The sequence below is a fragment of the Peromyscus californicus genome, unplaced genomic scaffold (assembly GCF_007827085.1).
Source record: "Peromyscus californicus insignis strain IS unplaced genomic scaffold, ASM782708v3 Scaffold_1__1_contigs__length_55948999, whole genome shotgun sequence".
Taxonomy (NCBI): domain Eukaryota; kingdom Metazoa; phylum Chordata; class Mammalia; order Rodentia; family Cricetidae; genus Peromyscus; species Peromyscus californicus.
In genome coordinates, this window is record NW_026294492.1 from 875,260 (window position 1) to 899,107 (window position 23,848).

At 45.7% G+C, this 23,848-nt stretch overlaps 1 protein-coding gene across 16 annotated transcripts in view; it reads left to right on the forward strand.

Annotated features, from left to right (window-relative positions):
- Tpo (thyroid peroxidase) overlaps positions 1–23,848 on the forward strand; it is a 95,989-nt gene that overhangs the window by 53,588 nt on the left and 18,553 nt on the right. For 14 of the 16 annotated variants that reach the window (XM_052745716.1, XM_052745728.1, XM_052745729.1 and 11 more), the window contains 8 exons: positions 1,094–1,300; positions 1,659–2,159; positions 5,049–5,307; positions 7,117–7,287; positions 10,746–10,983; positions 13,040–13,248; positions 14,559–14,729; positions 22,293–22,424. In XM_052745716.1, coding sequence (XP_052601676.1) covers positions 1,094–1,300; positions 1,659–2,159; positions 5,049–5,307; positions 7,117–7,287; positions 10,746–10,983; positions 13,040–13,248; positions 14,559–14,729; positions 22,293–22,424 — 1,888 coding nt within the window. Of the gene's footprint in view, positions 1–1,093; positions 1,301–1,658; positions 2,160–5,048; positions 5,308–7,116; positions 7,288–10,745; positions 10,984–13,039; positions 13,249–14,558; positions 14,730–15,781; positions 16,013–16,041; positions 16,176–22,292; positions 22,425–23,848 lie in introns of those variants that run through there. The other 2 variants (XR_008220039.1, XM_052745732.1) reach the window with 2 other exon arrangements.

The following is a 23,848-nucleotide window of genomic DNA, read 5'->3' on the forward strand; positions in this document are numbered from 1 at the left end:
CTTTCCAAATTCGTTTGTGGATGGGCTACATGCAAGGCAGGTGCTTTTACCACCAAACCATCTCTTGAGTCTTATCTTTTCTAACTAAAGTTACACTCACTCTTCCTTTATGGCTCTTCTACCACATAGTAATGTTGTATCTCTCCATGTCTTCCACCCCAAGTCAGAGCTCTTTGACAACAGTCAAGAAAGCTCTCAAAATTTGAAGACCCATGTGACCAGATTGACTATTCTTGGAAACCTGGAATAATCTCTGCATCCCAAAGTCTTTGTTCTAACCACATAGGCAGGTTATATATTATAAAGCAGACATATTTGGAGGTGTTATTCTGCCCATCATACTCTACTTTCTGATCCCCAAAGGTTCATATATATCCACCCATGTTCACTCACACCATAGGTCTAATGTCCAACCCAAATCTTACCATTGTTAGTCACCAAGTCATATAGGGAGAGGTTATGGATGTGATCCACCTGGAAACAAATTTTCTTCCATCTCAACCTGTGGCTGGCAAAATGGCTTACCTGTTAAAAGTGCTTGCCATGCAAGCCTGAGTTTAGTTCCTGGGACCCATAGTGGAAGGAGAGACTCAAACTGTGAAATAAGGAAACCTTTCTGTTGCCAAAATATGTCTTCCTAACAGTCCTGGAAACAGTCAGCACTATCCTAGGACAGGGAGGAAGAAAGGGAACAAAGAGGGAATGGCTGCTTCCAAACTATGAGATCAGACAAGTCTTTAGGTGCCAATACCTTGATCAAAACCCTGCAGTTCAGGGCTATGTCATGGGTTACATGTTCTTCACGTACTTCCCACAATGACCTGGGAACTGATAGCTTTCTATCCACTTACAGATTTTATATGATCTTCCTAAGGCTCTGAGAAGTGACCTAAAAGGCCTCAGACATCACAAATCAGGGGCAGTTTCCAAGCCCAAATGTGTCTATCTTCCATCACATCCACAGTGACAGTTCTTCCCAAGACTCTCTGGAGCTGTGAGCAAGATCCTCACTGTGAATTTAAGACCCCAAGGTCTCCATTATTGGCTACAGTGCAATCTCTCTAAATCATTGTAATCTGTTCTCTTCATCCAGGTTCGGGAGGTGACAAGGCACCTCATTCAAGTTTCAAATGAGGCTGTGACAGAAGATGACCAGTACTCTGATTTCCTGACGGTGTGGGGACAGTACATCGATCATGACATTGCTCTCACACCACAGAGCACCAGCACAACAGCCTTCTGGGGAGGTGTTGACTGCCAGCTGACCTGTGAGAACCAAAATCCCTGCTTCCCTATACAGGTATCTTCCCTAAACTCTCCATTGATTATGAAACGACATATGCCTTTTTAAAAATTAAACAGAAAAAAACCTGAAATGAAATACAAAGTCTCCTCCCCATGTCCTGTCCTCAAGAGCTTTCCACATATGCTCCTTGGATAGTCAATGCATTCCTGTGTACAACACTATTTTGTGTGTACAGATGATCCCACATTTCCCAGGCCGTGCCATATACAGGCTCTGAACCAGGGATGGTTACTCAGCAACAGTTATTACCCTTTACTCCACATCATCTAATCAACACAAATTTATTTTATGATTTAAGATTCTAAAAGGGCCCAAGAGCCTGAGGTGATACCTAGTCTCCGCTTTGCCACAGCTTCCCTCAAACTCCTCGGGGACCACTGCGTGCCTGCCTTTCTACCGCTCCTCAGCCGCCTGTGGCACTGGGGACCAGGGAGCTCTCTTTGGCAACTTGTCTGCGGCCAATCCGCGGCAGCAGATGAATGCCCTGACCTCCTTCCTTGACGCATCCACTGTGTATGGCAGCTCGCCTGCCGTTGAGAAGCAGCTGCGTAACTGGAGCAGCTCCGCAGGGCTGCTGCGGGTCAACACACGCCACCAAGACACAGGCCGCAGCTATCTGCCCTTCGCCTCTGCTGCCTGCGCTCCGGAGCCTGGTGCCCCACGTGCCACCCGCAGGCCCTGCTTCCTGGCTGGCGATGGCCGTGCAAGCGAGGTCCCCGCCCTAGCAGCAGTACACACCCTGTGGCTGCGTGAGCACAACCGCCTAGCTGCTTCATTCAAGGCCATCAACACACACTGGAGTGCTGAAACTGCTTACCAGGAGGCTCGCAAGGTGGTGGGCGCAATGCACCAGGTATGTGCCTCGGCATGGGGGGAGGGGGATACAGACAGTGAATAGTGGGTGCCCCTAAGGTGTGTCTGCGAGGCCACTGTGGGCACTCTAGGGGTGTTGGACAGGGTCACTGCGGGCTTACCAGTGGCTTCCAGCAGGACCAGCATGGTCTCTCTGAGTTTCTGGTAGGATCACCTTGGGATACTCAAGTGGGGACTTCCAAGGCACAAGTGTGTGTGAGCAAAACACTCCTGGTACTAGGGGGCTCCTCTTGGCTCTGTAGTCCCAGCACTGCATCATCCAGAGTAACCATAGGGCCACAGACCTCCTGAGCCACAACTGTGCCCAGCAACAACAGGTCCCTTCATTGGCTGCTGCCTGGTAACTGTAATGAGGGAAGGAAGGAAGGGAAGGGAAGGAAAAGAAAAGGGAAAGAAAAAAATTGCAGTACTGACTTCACAGTGTCCGTGGGTTGTTATGGAGGAATGAGTTATTTTACTCTATACCAGTGATTCTCAACCTGTGGGTCTCGACCCCTCGAGGGGCTGCATATCAGCTATTTACATTATAATTCACAACAGTAGCAAAATTACAGTCCTGAAGTAGCAATGAAATAATTTCATGGCTGGGGTCAACACAACACGAGGAGCTGTATTAAAGTGTCACAGCATTAGGAAGGTTGAGAACCACCGCTCTGTGCTAACCTTCTTCCAGTGTCAGGTTAGAACAGGCTGTGTGCTAGGCACTTGACATCACCTGTGTCCTCACAGAAACCCTGTGGGGAAGTGTACTGGGTGGTTTTGTGTGTCAACTTGACACAAGGAATAAAGTCATCAGAGGAAGGAGCCTCTGCTGAGGAAATGCCTAATTGAGATCCAGCTGTAGGGCATTTTCTCATTTAGTGGTCAATGGAGGAGAGTCCAGCCCATGGCACCAGGGTGGTGCCATCCCTGGGCTGCTGGCCCTGGGTTCTATAAGAAGGTGTGCTGAACAAGCCATGGGAAGCAAGTCAGTAAGCAGCATCCTTTCAATGGCTTCTGTATCAGCTTCTGCTCTGGGATCCTGCCCTGTTTGAATTCCTGTCCTGACTTCCTTCAGTGATGAACAGCAATGCTGAAGTATAAGCCAAATAAACCCTTTCCTCCCCAACTTGCTTCTCAGTCATGGTGTTTCATCACAGAAATAGAAACCCTAACTAAGACAGGAAGATAACTTCAATCTCACTTAACAAATAAGGAAGGGATTGTTGTCCTCCTGTGTGTAGTTGCAAGGGGCAGCCCAGGAGCACCTGCCCTACCATGGCCTCAGGTGCCTGAGGACCTGGCATAGCCCATGAGTTGCTGGGAGTAAGGAGGACATGAAGACAGGGGGCATCAGGGAATGAAACATCTTTACCAACCCCACAGAAATGTTCAAATACCTCAGGATGTGTGTGTACACAGAGGTGCACATTGGGTGTCTGTCAGCTCTGGTTAAGGAGTCCTGTGCACTGTGTTACTGAATCTGTGCTCAGTATTTGTGTGTGTTGTGTGTTTGAGTGTTTGTCTCTGATTTTAAATTGTGCTCTGCATCTGTTCTACGTGTATGTTTCTGTAGTGGATTGTATTTGTATTCATTAGTCTGTGTGTGCCTATGCTGTGCTGTGTTAGATAAGAAAGTAGAAATGAGATATACAAAACTTTGAAACTGAGGCTTATTTGAAACTGAGGCTTATAATAAACTGAGTGCAAAGTGCTTCACTGAGTAGCTGTAACCTTGCTTGATAGGCATATGTAAACGGACACTTTTTTATTAATCACTGCAGGTATCCCTAGCAGAACCTCACATCAGTATCTGAGGGCAGAAGCAAAACAATTTTGTATAGTAGCTTTAGGACAAAACCAGGAACCCCAAAGCCTTGACGTTTTCAAGGAGCTGGCCAGACATGTGACCTCTTTGTGCAGAGTGGGGTGTCATCCCATGGCAACAGGAGACACACACACACACACACACACAGCTGACTGCCTTCTCTCTGCCCTGGGAGATGAATCTATGATGATTCTCTCCCTGATTATGACTTCCAGACCCAGCTAATGGTGGATACAAGTTTGTTCTCTTAACATAAGCTTCACAGGGACAGGGATTTAGGCCTGGTTATTTTCATTCTTCTTTCCAAGCAGCTAGAATGTACTGGCAAGTGTAGGTGACTCGTGAATATGTATTGAGTTTCTACAGAGGTGAAAGTCCCAGGAATAATCCCAGGAGGAGTCTCCTTCCCTTCTGCCTCTTCCAGAGTTTATACTGTCTAAGGGAGGGTTGGCTAGTCATCCAAGGAAGGCCCAAGGGGTCACTGCACATAGGTCCACAACTGATCATTCACGTGTACAAAAATGCTGTGATGAGTGAGGGCCCTGGTTCCATGTTTCTTCTTAGTAAAGTTCTGCAGTATTGGTGGTGTGAGTCCCTTGGTATGCCCTTACATGAGCCCAGTAGTTGTAAAATAGAGGGTTTAGTTCTGCATATCTGAGGATCTCAGCTGCCTTGAACATTCTCAGTAAAAAAAAAAAAAAAAAAAAAAGTAATCATTTTAAATGAACAGTAAAGATGCTCTCAGATTTCTGTATTACCCTCATCAATCTAGTGTCTCTTCTCTACTTGGTTTTTGTTGTTGTTTGTTTGTTTGTTTGTTTGAACATTCCTATGGGTTGTGCCTTTACCTGATGGGCATGTCCCCTCCCACACCTCTGACTGCATCTGTGGATTGTGTCCTCCTTTTGGAAGCTCACCAATCCTATGGTGTTCTATCACAAGGATGCCCAGGCAGATTTCCTCCCTATTGCTTTATTTTTAATCTCCTGTTGGCCTGCAGGCACCCTTAGGCTTTGCTGAAAACTTTCCCTGCTCAGAGAACACCTGTCTCCCTCTCTATAGATCATCACCATGAGGGATTATATCCCCAAGATCCTTGGTCCTGATGCCTTCAGGGAGTATGTGGGCCCCTATGAAGGCTATGACCCTACTGTGAACCCTACTGTTTCCAACATCTTCTCTACTGCTGCCTTCCGCTTTGGCCACGCCACAGTCCATCCACTGGTGAGACGGCTGGATGCTGACTTCCAGGACCACGTAGACCTCCCCGGGCTGCAACTCCATGATGTCTTCTTCAGGCCCTGGAGGCTTATCCAGGAAGGTATGCCCATCCTCCTGACTTGATCCTACAGCTAAGCACAGCCACAGTAGCCTAGCATGAGGCTTTACCTTCCATGCTGGTTGGTTAAGCTAATGCTATCTAATTTATCAGTATTTAGAGGGAATAAATATATTTAGGTGGCATGTCTCTGTCTGTTCAGGTGCATGTGTGTGCAAATATAGGCTGGAGGACAACCTCTGCTGTTATTCCTGGAAAAGCAATCCACTTCCTTTGAGAAAGGGTCTCTCACTGACCTGAAGTTTACCAATGAAGCTAGACTGGCTGAACAGCAAGCCACGGGATCACCCTGTCTCTGCCTCCACAATACCAGAATTACAAGCACACACCATCGCACCCTACAATTATTCCCCTGGGTTCTGAGGGCAAATTCAGGTTCTTGTGCTTGCCTTGCATCACACTTTGCCGGCTGAGCCACTCCCCCAGTGCAGTGTTCAAGGTTTTTTGAAAGGTGAAATTTCCTGAGAAATGCCTTGACTCACATCTGGAGCTATCCAGTACTCAGGATAAATTATCCAGGTATAGGGCGTTCTCTCTCTCTCTCTCTCTCTCTCTCTCTCTCTCTCTCTCTCTCTCTCTCTCTCTGCAGACAGATGAGTAGAAGTGTCCTGGTGGTTATGCCTTACAGATGCTACTGCCAATCCTTCATCAACAAGCGCTATACTGTTCTCTGACGGGACCAGCACTGTGAGCTGCAGGATGCTGGCATTTTCAAAAACAAACAACAACAACAAAACTCTGATTCTCTGATTCTACTCTGGAGAATTGCTTTCATGCTTCCCTACATTTATTTCTTTCTACTCTTCTCCCCATGGTCTTTCTCTCCCTCTGATCATTTCTAAGCTGTCTCAAAAGTAGGTACAGGAACAGGTTGGAGGGTAGAGATGATGGTAGCTGACAGTGTGTTCCCTCACCACTGATAATCAAGTTGCTATCATTCAGAACATGAGGAGAGAGGTTTGGGGTCTTCCTGAGTCATTCTACCCAGTTCAAACTATATTATAAATTTGCCTTTGGTGGGCACCAATGGTAACTGGCCCCTTAGTTGATGCTATTGCATGTAATTCTGGATTCATACAGCTAAGGGTAGGCAAGACATAGGAACTGGCTGGTTTACTTCCTTTGAGATCTTCTATGAGGATGACTCAGGCTTTAGTGGGTAGCAGAGCAACGTCCTTGAGAAACTAAGAGTTTGCCAGTCCAGGCAACATCTTACTGTTCCAGATGATGGAGTCCAGAGAATATTTCCTTGGACTCTAAACCAGTGGTTTTCAACCTGTATGTTGTGACCCCTTTGGGGGTCAAAAGACCATTTCAACAGGAGTCTCACCTAAGATCATTGAAAAACACAGATGTTTCTATTCATAGATGTGACAATTCATAATAGTAGCAAAATTACAGTTATGAAGTAACGATGGAAATAAATGTATGGTTGGGGGTCACCACAACATGAGTAACTGTATGATTAAAGGATTGCAGCATTAGGGGTGTTGAGAACCACCTCTCTAAACATTCTGCTGCTGAAAAATAAATAATGATGAATCTCAGTAATGTGATCCTGCCTGTGTCTAGTCCCTGAGGTGCTGAAGGTATATCCTCAGCACACAATTGTCAATAACTGCCATGTTCTAAGGAACCTGGAAAGCTTTTGGACTTGCAAAAGGTATTTTGGGGAACCTGCACAGATGTTTGTTAAGAGTAAACATGCTTTATAACTGAGCATCTATCCTTTGTCCTCAGAACTCAGCAGGGACCCAGAGACCTCTCTGATTTGTGTATGATGTTTTTCAGGTGGTTTGGATCCAATAGTGAGAGGCCTCCTAGCAAGATCAGCCAAGCTGCAGGTACAGGAGCAGCTGATGAATGAGGAGCTGACTGAGAGGCTCTTTGTGTTGCCTAATGTTGGTACCTTGGATCTGGCATCGATGGACTTGCAGAGGGGCCGTGACCATGGCTTACCAGGTTTGTCAGGTCTCTAGATAGTCCTTCCCTCAGCACATACTGAGGTGTACCATCTGGTTCAGTGTCTGGTGTAAAGTGAAATATACCCACAAATCTATTGCACTACCAGCTTCAAGAGAATAGATTTGTGTTTTGGTTTTTTTGTTTGTTTGTTTGGCTTGTGTGTGTGTGTGTTTTTAGATGAGGTTTTGCTATGTAGCTTAGGCTAGCTTCAAATTCATGATCCTTCTGTTTCAGCCTCCCAAGTAACTGGGATTATAGGTATGTACCAGGCCTGTAACTAACTACATATCTGTGTGTAAATTGGCTCCTCTGCACCCTGTGAGCTCTATGGAAGAGTCTGTGTCCCTTTATGTGATTTGCACTTGAGATGTCTTTTCTTGTATGCCCTTGGGACAATTCCCAGTCTTCGAAGGGCATCCAACTACAGAACAGCAGTCTCTCCCAGGATCCTAATGGAGTCCCCACCACAGAAGCCTGTGGAGCACCAGGGTTCCCCAGGAACTACTACACTGATGCTTTGCCTAACCCAGAGGCCCACTCACAGGGCCAGTGGCCAGTGCCCTTGCTCTGTGTATATGCAGCAGAAAAAGTCCTAGATGCAGGTGCTGTTACTGTGGCTGCTATTCTGAAACTCTGGTTGCAGAGTGCAGTCGGTGTGTCCTTCTGTATCATTCTTCCTTCACCACAGCCTTCAACTTGTAGCAACTTGGATTTGATGAGCAAGTATATACTGGGAAGACATAGAAAAGGGTCCCTTCTGCTTGTGTTGAAAGACCACACACCTTCTGTGTGTCACTCTGAACTCCAGGTGCACTTATTTCTCTGACCTGTGGAGGAATATATCTGCTGCTTATGGCCCCTGAAATATCTCTTTCCCAATTTTTGAGTGCAATTCACTCACTCTTTGAGCTTCAAATGTTCTGAAAATAAATGATCCTTCAAGTAGATATTTAATGAAGTAACTGCTATATTCCCTAACATCTGTGGCAATCAGGGGATATATATATATATATATTCACTGATTTTATTTTGTTTGTCATGAGATTACGGGATCTGGGAGGTCTGTCCTAAAGCAGAAAGTGATGAATTGGAAATGTTATGGGATTCCTCACAACTGGGGAGACAGGAGAGGAGGAGGCTGTCATCTTGCAAGATGGCTCCTGAGAAAGATAACAGGAGGTGACCCACCTGGAATTAAGGAACTAAGAGGGGACTTGCCAATGAGTTACCACTCACCAGGCCCAGCTGTGGACAGCAGACCTTGAATTAAGGTAGAACAATCTTGTTGGCCAGGAAGCTCAGGAGCCATGGCTCTGAAAAAGGTGGTATGATGCTTACCTGCATCATATGTAGATATACACATAAACAAACAAAATAACAACAAAAAAACAGCTACATTAAACAGATACCAGTTTCTTCTGAATTAGAGTGGAGGGAGCTGCCATTATTGAGAATTGACTTTTTTATTTTTTTATTTTATAATTTAATTTTACATATCAGCCATGGATTCCCTTGTTCTCCCCCCTCCCGCCCCCCCCCCCCCCCCGCCTTCCCCCCAGCCCACCCCCCATTCCCATCTCCTCCAGGGCAAAGACTCCCCTAAGTATTGAGTTCAACCTGGTAGATTTAGTCCAGTCCCCTCCTCCCAGGCTAAGCCAAGTGTCCCTGTATAAGCCCCAGGTTCCAAACAGCCAGCTCATGCACTGAGTACAGGACCTGGTCCCACTGCCTGGATGCCTCCCAAACAGATCAAGTTAATCAACTGTCTCACTTATCCAGAGGGCCTGATCCAGTTGGTGACCCCTCAGCCATTGGTTCATAGTTCATGTGTTTCCATTCATTTGGCTATTTGTCTCTGTGCTTTATCCAACCTTGGTCTCAACAATTCTCAGTACCATTGGATGGCAACATTCATGAACCAGCTTTTAAATTCTCATTGATGTTTTTCTTGACTTTGGCTTTTATTTACTGTAACCTACTGCCTCTGTTCCCTGTAGCTAGAAGCTCCCAACACCCCATTCCATGCCTCAGCAAGGCTCTTCTAGCATCCCTTCTTAGACTCCCCAGAAGGTACATGATCATTTCTTCAGAGTCTACTTTATCCATAGGGTTCACTCTGAGTCCCCAAAGTTTTTATCCCATTAATGCCTTGTCACCCCTGTGGAGATGTGGCCTGGGCCTCAGGGCATTTCTCTCTGTGTGTTTATGCAATACTTGTTGAGGGTCTAGGTGTGGAAGGGAGTGGAAATAACACAAGGCAGACTCCACTGGAATACAGATGGCAGAATGAACAAAGGGAATGGAATGGAACTGCACTGCCTGCTAAGTCTCACAGCAGACTGTGACTGGCACTGATGGAGAAAGTCCAGATGAGGATGAGGCCAGTGGGAGCCCGCAAGGAGGATACTGCAAAATCAGATCATGTGTCCAGTGGAGAATGCAGCACAACACAGTCAGAATGCAGCATGTAGAGACAATGAGAGGGTGAGAGATACTGGGGCCATGACGCCAGGGCAGGGCTTTGCCAGCAATGCTGAGCTCACCCTCAAGCACGGGGATAATCTATAATATTAGAGACAGTCAGACAAGTAAAGATAGGCATGTACATATGTGTATTCTGTGTGTGGTATGTGTGTTTGTGTAAGAGAATGTCTATGGGTGTGTATAATAGAGTGTATGTGTCTGTGTGTCTGTGTAAAGAGACTGTGTGTTTGTGAGTGTATAAGAGTTTGTGTATATATAAGAGTATGTGTGTATTGGAGAGTGTGTGTGTGTATATGTGTGTAAGAGAGTATGTTCATGAGTATATGTATGTAAGTGAAAGTGTTAATCTGTGAGTGTATCTGTGTAAGAGAGTATGTGGTTTTTTTGTGCGTGTAGAAGAGAGTATGTGTGCATGTGTATATGTATAAGAGAGTATGTGTCTATGAGTGAGTATGTGTGTGTGTGTTTGTGTGTGTATAAGAGAGTGTGTATCTGAGTGTGAATATAAGAAAGCATCTATGTTTGTGACTGTGTATGTGTGTAAGTATATATTTGTGTGTGTGCTGGTATGCTCTTGTTCTCCATGAGCTCCCAGTATCCTTCTGGAGCATCAACAGCTCTGAAGAGGGTGTGGCCTGTTGCCACAGTTCAGTAGGAGAAGACTGAGCCAATAATACTACGAATCCACTAAAATATCTTGACTTGGCACCCTTTCAATCCTAATTCACCCCAAAATACACTCTTTATAAGAACCCCAGGTCTGTGCTGCATCGCCTGTCCTGTTGAACTCCATAGGACTGAATGTCATGCCACAATGATGTAATGGTCTCTCAGCAACAGGGAATGGCAGACAGGGCTGTGTCTCTGCAACAGGGGTTGTCTGTCTCTTCCAGGGGTCAGCAGAACCCATGTGTAGACTGGTGAAACTTAAGTCCCTATAAAAACAGACCTATCCTCTCTTTCTTGTGCAGGCTACAATGAATGGAGAGAGTTCTGTGGCTTGTCACGCCTGGAAACACCAGCCGAACTGAGCAGGGCCATTACTAATAGAAGCATGGTCAACAAGATAATGGACTTGTACAAGCACGCAGACAACATCGACGTCTGGGTGGGAGGCCTGGCTGAAAACTTCCTGCTGGGGGCCCGCACTGGCCCTCTGTTCGCATGCATCATTGGGAAGCAGATGAAAGCCCTGAGGGATGGAGACAGGTAAGTACCTGTGGAAAGTCTCTCCACGTTCTGAGCAAAGCACTCTGGGCATAATACAGTGTTCTACATAAGGCTTGTATGAAGCAGCTAGATCTGTGCTCAAGTGCCTATGTGACCTGGGGCAGGTTTTTTTTCTCAAACATAACATCCCTGACTCTAAAACAATGTTGACACCAAACAAAAGGACCACAAGACATATAGAATATCCTGTTCACTTAGAAATATTACTATTATTTTCCTATGTTTCTAGTCATGTGGATGAGGAAGCACATAACACAATTCAAACTGTGACAATCTATGGCTTCCATCGTTGGCCATTCACTGATACTGTTGACACTGGACAGGTAGACCTGCCTTGATGCAGATGTGGACCCCAGATAGTACCCAGGAGCAGTCTGTGCTAAACAGACTCACTCCCACTCCCCACCAAGCCTCCACCTCCAGCCCGACACAGCTGGCTGAGGCTCCTGCCTGCCCTTGCACTTGCTCCTTCCTCATTTCAGCCTAGAATTGTGAGCTCCCCAGAGTGGGGTACAGAAGCAAGTGCATTATCTGTGGACCCCATGAGCTTACACCAGATGGTGATCAGGGCAATGTAAAGTGAAATGTTAGAATTATGGAACCATGAAGAATAAAACAAGCATTTCTTTCTTTCTTTTAATAGTCCCCACCTACCCTGATACTAAAAGATTCTCTCTTTCTGCCTGCCTCCCTCCCTCCCTCTCTCCCTATAAGATTGCTTTCAAAGAGTGCCTCAGCTTTTAGACACAGCCTTAGGATTCTTTCCTTGCCTTTGCTAGAAATGTTGCCATTAATTTCTGGGATACAGCATTTCACAGAGATGAGACAACTGGAAGAAATCCTGGTGGGGAGGGTATCTCCCTAGAAACTATATCTTTAGACAAATCATGTGGCTTGACATAATTAGGGAATGAGAAGACACAAACTTTGGAAGCAGGTCATTTCCTGGACTTCCTTGAGTATGACATGGCCACTGGGTCAGGTTCAATGGCAAAGTCCAAGAGCCTCTGGCAGATGCTGGGGTGATGCAGTGATTCTTCACCCTAGTGTTTATGACCGAATGTCTCCAAAAAGCAAAACTTCAATCAGCCAACTGATATAGGGGAGACTCCTTCTCATCCTGTCCAAGTCCTTTTGCAGATTTCAGTTCCTTCTCACAATCTAAGGGAATGTGTTCCCAAGTAGAAACAGAGGCAGTCTTTATATGGTAAAGGGTTGTGGGAAATTGGAGCTTTGTCCATAATGTTCATATTCTGGGAAGAACTAACATTATTTTCTCTCTTTGCTGACCCTGGCCTGGAGGTAAGGACAAGAACAACATTTGGACCTTGGACTGAATGGCACCTCTTCCTGTGGCTGACTTTGCTGTTGCCCCATTTGTTTCTGAGACAGGGGTGCACCCATACAGGCACAGTGCAGTCAATCCTCTACAAGCTGGGCAGTTCACACTGCCCTGAAGATGGCGCTTTCCAGACAGGCTTGTAGCTGAAGTTTTTTCCAGTCCTGCCTGGCCCATGGTCAGGACAAATCTCTCTCACCCACCAGTCCTACAGCCACTCAGACCCAACCAAGTAAACACACAGACGCTTATATTATTTAAACTATTTGGCCTAATGGCTCAGGCTTCTAGCTATCTAGTTCTAACATCTTAAATTAACCCATTTCTATAAATCTATACCTTGCTACATGGCTCGTGGCTTACCAATATCTTACATGTTGGTACTCATGGAGGCAGCTGGCAGCGTCTTCTGACTCAGCCTTCCACTTCCCATAATTCTCCTCTCTCCTTGTCCTGCCTATACTTCCTCCCTGGCTACTGACCAATCAGTGTTTTATTTATTAACCAATCAGAGCAACACATTTAACATATAGAACATCCCATAGCACAGGCTTCTACCCTTCTTTTCTCCTCTGTATCTACAGTGCCTGGTTCTCACAGGCCCTGGATGCTGTGGTCACCCTCTGATATTGAGTGCATGAGGAAAGGGAAGTAGCATTGTATGCTACTCCCACTCACGTGCCCTCTCCCGTGCAGGTTTTGGTGGGAGAACAGCCATGTCTTCACAGACGCTCAGAGGCAGGAACTGGAAAAGCATTCACTACCTCGGGTCATCTGTGACAACACTGGCCTCACCAGGGTACCTGTGGATGCCTTCCGTACTGGAAAATTCCCCCAGGACTTTGAGTCCTGTGAAGACATCCCTAGCATGGACCTTGAAGTGTGGAGGGAGACCTTTCCACAAGGTGACTCTGAGCCTCTTGTTACATTATTATATAATGTCAGTGTAACCTCTCAACATGGCTGATTTTAACCCTGTGCTGCTGAGAAAGTACTGGTGAGACTGAGTCTTGCCTTCCCCTGTGGTGTGGTAGCACCCCAGTGAGAACTAAGAATCAGACCAGAAGTCTGCAACAGTTGACAGACCTGTACCCCATCCAGGTTCACACACTACTTGGTAGCTGCTGAGCCTTCGCACTGGCAATCCCCAGAATCTCCTTCTGTTATGAGCTCTGTACCCATGAGATTCCAACAGCACTACGGAGCTCTGCCCACCATAGATGAGTACAAAGTCTCCTGGGATCCTGCTGGCTCAGTCCTCCTGGATGAGCAGCAGCAGATGAGCTCTTATTTAAGAGCAAGTAGTGACTGACATTTGGCTATGGAGAAAAGATGTAAGATTGAGCAGGGACCTACAGATTCCTGAGATTTAATTAGCAAGGTAAATGTTCTCACCTTGGTTTTAGTTCTATACTTCAGACAGACCAAATTATATCTCGTGAAATACCACTGACACAAAACATTTATTCTTTTTGCATGTATGTGTGTGCATATGTGTGGCATATGTAGGCTGTGTATATTCATATTGGCATGTATTTGGGCACACATTTGTGCACACATGCATCTGGAGGCCTGAAATTGGCATTGAGTGTCCTTGATCTCTTCATCTTACATTATTGAGGGAAGGTCTCCCACTGATTCTAGAACTGGCTGGTCTGGGCAGTCAGATTGCTCTAGGAATTCCTTGTCTTTGCCTCCTGCGTGCTGGGATTATGGTCAGACTGCCATGCCCATCTAGCTTTTACGTGGGTTCTGGGCATCTCAATTCTGGTCCTCACAGTTACTCAGAAAGCACCTTACTGACCAAGGAATTTTCTCAGCCGCACCAAGTGTTTACTCTTTCATTAACTATATGACATCAGCTTTGAGCCATGTGAGTCTTGACTTTAAACAGGAGATAAAAGCATTGGCTACATGGCAGGCACTTATCCAGGGCCTAGCACCCATTCTCCAGAAGAAACAGAGAGATGCATGCCATACATGCCCATAGAGAGACACACATACAAACCTATTAACCACTTCCATCCCAGACTAAGAAAGGGCCAAGGAACCCCCTTTCTGCAGCCTCCATCTCCAAATGTAATGCTATGCAGATACAAGGTGTTGGGAAATGAAGTTTTAATTGAGGGGTACAGCTCAACCCACAGCAGGGCTGATGGTCTAGAGTCTTTCTTTCTTGTGGATTTACTGAATTTTGACCTTCAACATTTCACAGATGACAAGTGTGTCTTCCCAGACAAGGTGGACAATGGGAACTTTGTGCACTGTGAAGAGTCTGGGAAGCTGGTACTGGTATATTCCTGTCTCCATGGATACAAGCTGCAAGGCCAGGAGCAGGTCACATGCACCCAGAATGGATGGGACTCTGAGCCTCCTGTCTGTAAAGGTCAGTGGTGCCACATGGTGTGAAGGTTAACAGCAATTACAAAACAATCTGTGTTTCCCCAAAGGAGATCATCAGATCCCTCACCAAAACATTTTTCTGAGCACAGGTGTATACCTAGAGCTGTCCCGGCACAGAAGGAGAAGTGTTGGCCATACTCTATTGCTTTCTTCAGATGGCAAAACATGGATACAGTCACTTCAAATCTGGACTCATGGTGATTTAGACAAGGAGAGAAGAAAAGGAGCCAGTTAGTTCTCAACAAGGTTGTAGAAAGAATTGAGAAAGCCCATTCTGCAGATGAAATAGCAGAGAAGGTTCTCACTCCAGGCACCCAGAGAGAGACCCAGAACTATCACCCCCTTTTGAGCATCACCTTCCCAGCTGTGTTCTTGGCCTCCTCATGCTGAGAGAATCACTTCCCAATCCTTCTCACATCCAGTAATAGGAGAGCAGAAGGAAACAGGCACTTTCAGGTGCTGCTGTAAGGACTCCCCTGGCTTCCACCAGCCTCTTCTCTCTTGTGACTGTGCAAAGTAGGGATTGCCCCCAAGATGCTTAGGAAGTTGGCAAGAGTGTCAGCTTGTGGTGGAAGAGCCTGAGTCCTGGTTATTTTCTGCAAAGAGACAAATCTGTAAGAAAGAATAAGCCTGGGCCCTAGTCCCCTGGCAATGAGACTTATTGGTACAGTAGCTGGTATCTTCTGTTCTATTTAAAAATCTTCCTCCTGTAAGTAGTTCTTCTGCAAGGGGCAGGGAGCAGTGAGAGAAGGGACAGGAGGCCTGCTTTTAGAGAAGATATGCTGCTCAACTCAATGTCCAGCAGTCACATGAATGATAGACTCCTGAATGGAAGACAGACCCTGTATGCCAAGTGATCCCATAGGAATGGATGCCAGAGCCACCCTTCCACGGCCTGCTTGCTGTGGCATACATTCAGCAAAGTCTCTGAAAGCAGAAGTGGTGTCATGAAAGAACTTGGATGGTTTGCAAGCAGAGATAAAGTCCGAAGTTTTTTTGTTCATTTGTTTGTTTTGTTTTGTTTTTGTTTTCAAGAGCAGTGAAAAGGTGGTATGACTCTGCATATCATTGTGAACATGCCAGACACCTCTGAGCTTTCTATGTCTAGTGTCTGAAGGTGAGCTTTAGTTTATATCTCCTTTCCCACAAGGATGAACATTTCCTTGAAGTCCAAAATGCTTTGTCCTTGAACGATTGCAATGATCTTCACTTCTAAACCCTGAGTAGTAAAGAGGCAGACGAGCAAGTCTCAGCCCTAGTCATGGCTGACTCCTGTGTTCTGCACACCATGGCAGATAGTCACATCGGGTTCCCCCAGTGCACAACTGTAGCCTGACAGAGCAGGACAAGGAAGAGAGGAAGCAGAGCTAGGAAAATAGCTGGCAGCAAGATGAACTGCCCAGGAATCAGTGGATCCGAAGGCCACCAGGTAAGAGATGGAAGCTATTGCCAGAAAACACCCACCTGGGCTGGAAACCTGGACGTAAACCCACAGTCCTGCTCTCCCAGACTTGTACCAGTAGAAAGTGGGCTGTGAAGGCCCAGTGCTGACAGACTCCCCAGTACTCTTTTGGCTCTAATCATGAGCAACAGTGGGCCAGGGAACAAGGCGAAGGACCTTATCACTGAGAACATCATCCAAGATTCTCTGCCAGAAGACAGAATCCCCACAGAATGAGTGACAGAGGTCCAGCTGTTCTACACAGCAGCAACATCTGTGTGCATCTGCTGTTTCTGACAACTGCTACTTAGATCACTCTGAATTATCACATTCTGTAGTTAATCTCCGTTAACGTTATGACAGACCTGGAAGCCTCCACGCTCTTTTGGCTTAGCAACTAAGCAGACAAGAAATGCTCACTTGACCGGGATTACTAGCTCTTCCCACTGGCAGTGTCTCCTCAGGGTGTGACTCTTAGGGTTTGGTACAGTGATGTTCTACGGCTGATCAGCCCTGGTACGATGCACCTTTAGCTTGTCCACCTTCCTTCCTTTAGTCTAAAAACCTGAACTGTTACATACTCATCCGGGCTATTTGTTTTAGGTTTTAAAGCTGCAAAGGAAAGCTTAGCTGAGGGAAATTCTACATGTCTCTCAGTCTGCTTGTGCTGACCACTAATTGTACTGAATATGAGCTGACATAACAGTTTACAAGGCTGCTCTCCACTGAACGTGTAAGAGCAGCATACCCCTTCTGCCTCCACTAGGCAGTTTTATGTCATAGAAACCACTTTTTTGTCCCCAGCCTACACCCTTCAGCTGTTTTTATCCTGACTTTTCATTTTAGCAGTCCCTGGCTCCCTAAAGTTAAGGAAGTTGTGGTCAGCAGGTACCAAGGACTTAGTGGCCATCAGCTTAGTTTCTGAGCTTCCCAGGTGCTCCTTGTTGGTAGGAACATCAGGTGGCATGGCCTCTGCCTGCAACAAATGAGCTTATAATGTGGATTCTGTGACCAGAAGAAATGACATTCTCTTTTGAGACCAGCATCCTTTCAGGGCCAACAGCTCTGAGATCAAATTGGCATTGTCCATAAAATACTGCAAAGCCAAGTGTGTTAAGGGTGAGGTACCCATTGGGCAGCACTGACCATGTCCTTTTTCCTCAGTACAGTAACTCAGCAGCTTCACATCAGAATATCTCTTTCAGCAGCTAATTGCTCTGCCCCTTGAGGTCACTCAGCTTACTCCTGCCTCCAACCCTTCCAATGTTCAATGAGAATGGTCATGCGATCCAGCTCACTGGTTGCCTATTTAAATTAATGAATGCACAACATTAAGAACAAGACCTAGTGCCCTTACAACAGTGAATGTGTGCACACCATGAAATACCATGCTGAATATATTAAGGAGGGTGTAAGATGAATTACTAAACAGTCTTATTAATAAAAAACCCAGAGCCAGATATTGTGGTGAAAACTGAAAGATCAGAGAAATAGAACAAGCCACAGCCACCAGCTATTACCTCACCAACTCCATGAATCCTCTGACTGAAATCCTTAGCCTCAAGAGCATGAGTTCCTGTTTTCTCATGCCTTATATACCTTTAATAGAACAAGCCACAGCCAACCTCACCTCGCCAACTCCTCAGCCGATCTTATTTCTGAGAATCCTCAGACTGAAAGCCTCTGAGTCCTCACCCATGAGGGTCTCAGGCTTGAACTGCTGCTAAAAGCCTCTGGTTCCTGGTCCTCATGCCTTATATACCTTTCTACTTCCTGACATCACTTCTTGGGATTAAAGGCGTGTGTCACCACTCCTGGCTCTGTTCCCAGTGTGGCCTTGAACTCACAGAGATCCAGAAGGATCTCTGCCTCCCGAGTGATAGGACTAAAGGTGTGTGCCACCATGCCTGACCTCTATGTCTAATTTGGTGGTTGGCTCTGTTCTCTGACCCCCAGATAAGTTTTATTGGGGTGCACAAATAAAATATCACCACAGGAGGGTCTGCTAGTACTATAGAACCAAGTTCACCTAAGATACACCATTGAACAAAAACACAACTGATAGAGGGGCATGTCTGATGAGAATCCATTCTGCTTTTTTTGGAAGAAGTGGCACCTATTTGCATGTGTTGCACAGATAAGGTCTTCGTGAGCTTGCAAAGAGTATGCCAGGACCAAGACCTTATAACTGCAGAGGTCTCTGCAGAGCAAGATGGGAAGAGAGACTACTCATTTCATGATGACAAATCCATGTTTCCTGCCTTATTGTTTTTATAATATTCTTATATGCAAACCATGAGGGTGCATTGAGGGAACACTCTAGGTGCAGATGTGTTTACACATACAGGTATCTTCACTAAATCTTACCTCTAACTACATATATCCAAGGAAGGAATTACAAGGAAGCAAAACATACCTTTAAAGAATGATAGAAACTAAATATTTTTGGCATGAAATATAATTGGCATGAATATGTATCTAACTGATCTCCAACTAGTGTGTGCCTATCCATGTGACTCACTATGGAACGGAGAGCTACAAGCTTAACTATTTAACACAGAAAAAATCCAAAGAGATTATTTTATCTTCTCTATTTAAATCCCATTTACTCACTAAAATCCAGCTGTGATGCTTTGATGAGTTAAAGTCTCAGGCATTTGAATGCTTGGTCCCCAGCTGGTAGTACTGTTTGGGGAGGATTAAGAGGTGTGGCTTTGGTAGAGGAAGTATGTCACTAGGGACAAGCTTTTAGAGTTCAAATTCATGTGGCATTCCAGGTTTGCTGTTTGGTGCTTGTGGCTCAAGATGTGAGCTCTCAGCTGTTCCAGCTGCCACACCTGCCAGGGTCGCTATGGTTCCCTGCCATGATGGACTATTAACCTCCTAGAGTCAGTCCAGATAAGCCCTTTCTTCTATAAGTTGCCTTGATTGTGATGTTTTATTACAGAAGTATAAAAGTAATGGCTACATATGTTAGAACTAGGGAGTGGACTCTTGCTGTGCCAGACATGATCATGTTAGTTTTTGGAGAAATGTGGAAGAAGATTTTGGAAGTTTGGACTAGAAACGTGGTTTAATGTTGCAGCAGAGCTTTGTGGACTTTGGGGGCCCATCTCAATAGATTCTAGATGAACACGATAGTATTGTGAGATTTTTGGCAAAATTGTGGCTGCTTTCTGCCTTTGTCCTACAAACTTGCCTGGGGCTAAATTTAAAAGCAATGGTTTAATTTATTTGTTGAAGATTTTAAGACATCCTAATATTGACTATTAAATGGTGACTAGGAATCACCTTTATGCATGTCTACAATGAAAATGAGAAAGTAAGACAAAAAGGAATGCAAAATAGTTTGAAGAGACAAAGAGCACCAGGAAACTTAATGTTGTAACCCAGGCTGGTGATGAAAGAGATAGGCAGACAAGGAGAGGCCTTCTCTGCATTGGAATAAAGGAATTGTCCTAGGAAATAATAACAAACCAAAGCTGCTATATGTGTGACTTGAGGGTTCTAAGGCTCATCCCAGGCTGGTAGCAAAACTTGGCAGCCACATGGTGCTGGATTTGAGGTAGTGAAAAAAGTGGGAGTAAATAGGTCATGGCATCTTCCTCCACAGTCTCAGAGAGCTGCTGAGGTCAGGCAGTGTGGGGCAGGGGAGTCCCTCCAAGAGGGTCCTTGAGAAAGCAAGAGGCCCCGAGGGGCCAGTGCATGAAGTTGTAAAAATGACCCCTGTGTGTCAGTGGAGACGAGGTGTTTCAGATGCCAGACCCATGAGTATCTGCGAAAGAGAGCTGCACACAGGAAGTGGAAACAGCCTGGGGGTGGGGGGAGAGATCTTACAGGCAGTAAAGTTGGAAGGGCAAAGCTGTCTAAGCTTTTGACATCAAACATGGAGCTACAGGATTTGGTATTTTCCATGTTGGGTTTTTGTCTTGCTTTGGTTTATTGTTTTCTCACTACACTCCCGTTCCTCCCTTTTGGAATGGCAGTGTACATATTGTACCATTATGTGTTGGAAGCTTGCAATTTGCATTTTACAGGGGCTACAATCTCTTACAGGTAAGAGATTTCCTTGAGTCTCAGAAGAGACACAAACTTTTGACTTTTAAACCATGCTAAGACCCAATGGAGTTGGACTAAATGCATTCTGCATTATGATATGGCCGTGACCCTATGGGGGCTAGCAAGTGGAATGTAGTGGTTTTAATGAGATGTCTCCCATAGCCTTAAGCAATTGAAGACTTAGTCCCTAGTTTGTTTCACTGTTTGGGGAGTTTCATGAGTTGTGGTCTTGTTGGAATATGTCACTGTGGGTGAGCTTTGAGAGTTTAAAGCCTCACACTTCCAAGTTGTCCTCTGTTTGGTGGCTTGTGGTATTGTGAGGTGTCAGCTCTCAGTTGTTCCAGCCGCCGTGCCTGCCTACTGCCATGCTTCCCACCACGATGGTGATAGACTCTTATCCCTCTGGAACTATAAGCCCTCCCCAAACCTTCCTTCTTTAAGGTACCTTGGTTACAGTGCTTCATCATAGCAGTGAAAAAAATAACTAATACACCATCCATGTAAAACTGATAGGAAAATCCAACCAGTGTGTGTGATAAGTCTTGTTCAAGCTGTAGGTTCCAGTAGATAGAAACTGCCTGTCTGTGGCTTTTTATAATTGTTACACAATGTGTGTATAAGAGATGAGCGTATATATTTCTATGTCTGCTTCCAGGGATAGACAGATCTGTGAAGATATTTTCATGGTCATCTGAGGATACAATCTGCTGCTCTTGAAAAACTACAAAATCTGGGGGCTGGAGAGATGGTTCAGTGTTTAAGAGCACTGACTTCTCTTTCAGAGGTCCTGTGTTCGATTCCCAGCAACCACATGGTGGCTCACAACCTTCTATAATGAGATCTGGGGCCCTCTTCTGGCATGAAGGCATACATGCAGGCAAAGCACTCACAAAAAAAAAAATATTAAAAATAAATTAATTAAAAATTAAATAATTTTTTTTCAAAAAGAAAAAGAAACACTACAAAATCTTATCAGCACACAACACCTTGGTCCTCCATGCAGGTTGCCCTAGAGTTCTAATAAGGTGGCTAACTTCAACATGTTTTCTCTTATCCTTTGTAGGAAGTACCAAGCTCCTCTCGAGGTAGACTTGTAGCACACTCCTCAGGGTTAATCCTCTGCAAGAAAGCCCAGAATGTACATGATCCCAAACTCACTAGCCTTCTAGAGTGACTTCTGTTTAGAACAAACTGATCATGTTGAGTTTGAGGTTGACAGTTGTCCCAAAGAAAGATTTGTTCAAGTCCTAAGCCTCAGTGTCTCAGAATGTGGCCCTATTTGAAAGTAGAATCTTTACAGATGCTTCCAGGTATCCCTCACCCAGAGTTCAGTGTCCTTACAAGAAAAGACACCAAGGAAGGATAGTTGGAGAGGCTTGAGAAATACAATGAGTCTACAAGACAGGACATACCCAGAGTTGTTCTGGAAGAGGCAAAGGAAGAGCCTGTGGAGAGGCATTGTGCTCTGACACCTTCATTAAGCTTCTATTCTCAGGCTCTCAGATTATGGTAATTCATTGTGGCAGCCACAAAAAATGCATACAGGAAAAGTAAGAATAAGATCCCCAGGATTCACTGAGGAGAGAAGGGCATGATGCCTGTCATCCATTACCTTCCACACACACAGTTTGCCATGCACACTGGCAGAGCTGGGTCCATAGTAACAGAGTCCTCACACAGGGAGGCAGGAAAGGCAAGTTTGGCTTTTATTGTCAGTGGAAAAGGCAGTGGAGGCATGAATGACAGAGAGAGCAGGGACACAGGTAGACCAAGAACCTAAGGGATACAGCTGGGCCATGAACCACAGGAGCTGGTGAGATGGCCCTGGACACAGCACCAGTGCTAGGGTGCCCTGCAGGTGACTCACAAGCACAAGGAGTATGAGGTGACAGTACAACTGGGAAGGTGGCAAGGCTAATTCACTGATGTTCCTGACACCAAGGGTGGACCTAGGTGGTAGCTGGCCTGGACAAGAAGGGTCTGCTACTTGGGGTTGGGGACATAGGCTCTTCTTTCTCTACTACTGACTGTGTGTTGTTCCTGCAGATATTAATGAGTGTGCAGATTTGACACACCCACCTTGCCACCCCTCTGCAAAGTGCAAGAACACCAAGGGAAGCTTCCAGTGTGTGTGCACAGACCCGTATGTGCTAGGTGAGGATGAGAAGACCTGCATAGGTGAGTGGCTTCCTCGAAATGTCATCAAACTTTAGTGATGTTCCTAGAGGGTGCCCCAGATCTTCCCAGGTGCCAAACTGAGGCTCTCCCTGCCTAGTGGTGAGTAGACAAGGAGAACTTGGAGAAATTCGGGGAATGGAACCTTGTCAACTTTCAATAGTATGTCTGAAACACTTTTTAGATGCAAATTGTGCTACAGAATGTGTACAGCAGAATTTGAGGCTGCTTCTGTCTGCATATACAGTTGCAAGCCCAAGATAACTAATTCAGAAAGAAACCTGCCACAATGAACCATGAGACCCTGAAGTCAGCATCCTAATTCCCTATAGGCCCAGCAATATTGCTAACCTCATTTTATCCGATGAGACAGCTCCAAGGGCCCAGAATAAAACTCCTGATGCTGTCAGTCAGCCAAAGGGCACCTGTCTGCAATTCAGATGTTTGTTTGGCCTGGGATGTCTTTGGCATTCCCCTCTGAATGCTTACCACTGAAGCCAGAAAATTGTTGAGGATAGAATTTCTTCATTTGATGTGTTATTACCAAAAAGGACATTACAAAAAACATGCAAGATGGACAAGGGCCCTTGCAAGTCTGGGGCTTGAAGGTCTTAACCAGGGCTGACATTGATCTTCAAGTCATTCTGGAGTGAAAAATGTGTGGAGGTTTCACACCCTGCACAAAGGATTCCTAGAGCGGAGCTTAGAGCTGAACAGGGTACACAAGCCAAGCCTGGAGACTCCACAGTCATGTACAGGCAGAGGCACAGTGGGTGGCCTAATGAAACACCAAATTCAAGCTGGGGAAGGATAGAGAGGCCTTGGTAAGGCAGTTCCATTTAAGTAGTTTTCACTTGACATACGGCCAAATGTAAACCCCAGGGGTCAGCTGTAAGAAATACCAGTGTCCCTAGCTTTCAAGAGGGTCAAACCCTGAGAGATTTTTAGATTCTATATAGAGGGAACATGTGGGATGCAGGCCCCAGTTGGAAAGCCAGTCTAATCACACCAGGCTGCCAAACCTCAAGCTACCAGGCCTTAGCACGTCCTCTCTGACTCAGTGTCATCCCTAGCCAGCACTGATTCAACCCCCTGCGCCTCTTGCTGGGACTAGTCCTCATAGCTTTAGGGGCATGCCACCTTACAGCGGTGGACACAGTACGGTGTGTGACACTGTGACATTTAAAAACAAGTTCTCTGCTGGAGGATTTCTAACAATTCCAGGGAGCCAGTGATGAGCAGCTGGCAGAAGAGTCAATAACAAGGTTGTGACAGCAGGGACTTTGAGAAAAGGCCACTGGCCACAGACTGACAGCTCCTCACAAGAAGTCAGCGGGTTCAGAACTTGGCAGGAATATAGAAGAAATGAGCAGCAGCATCTGCTCAGACTCCAGTATCAGAGGTTTCAAGCTCCTGGCTAGATGGGT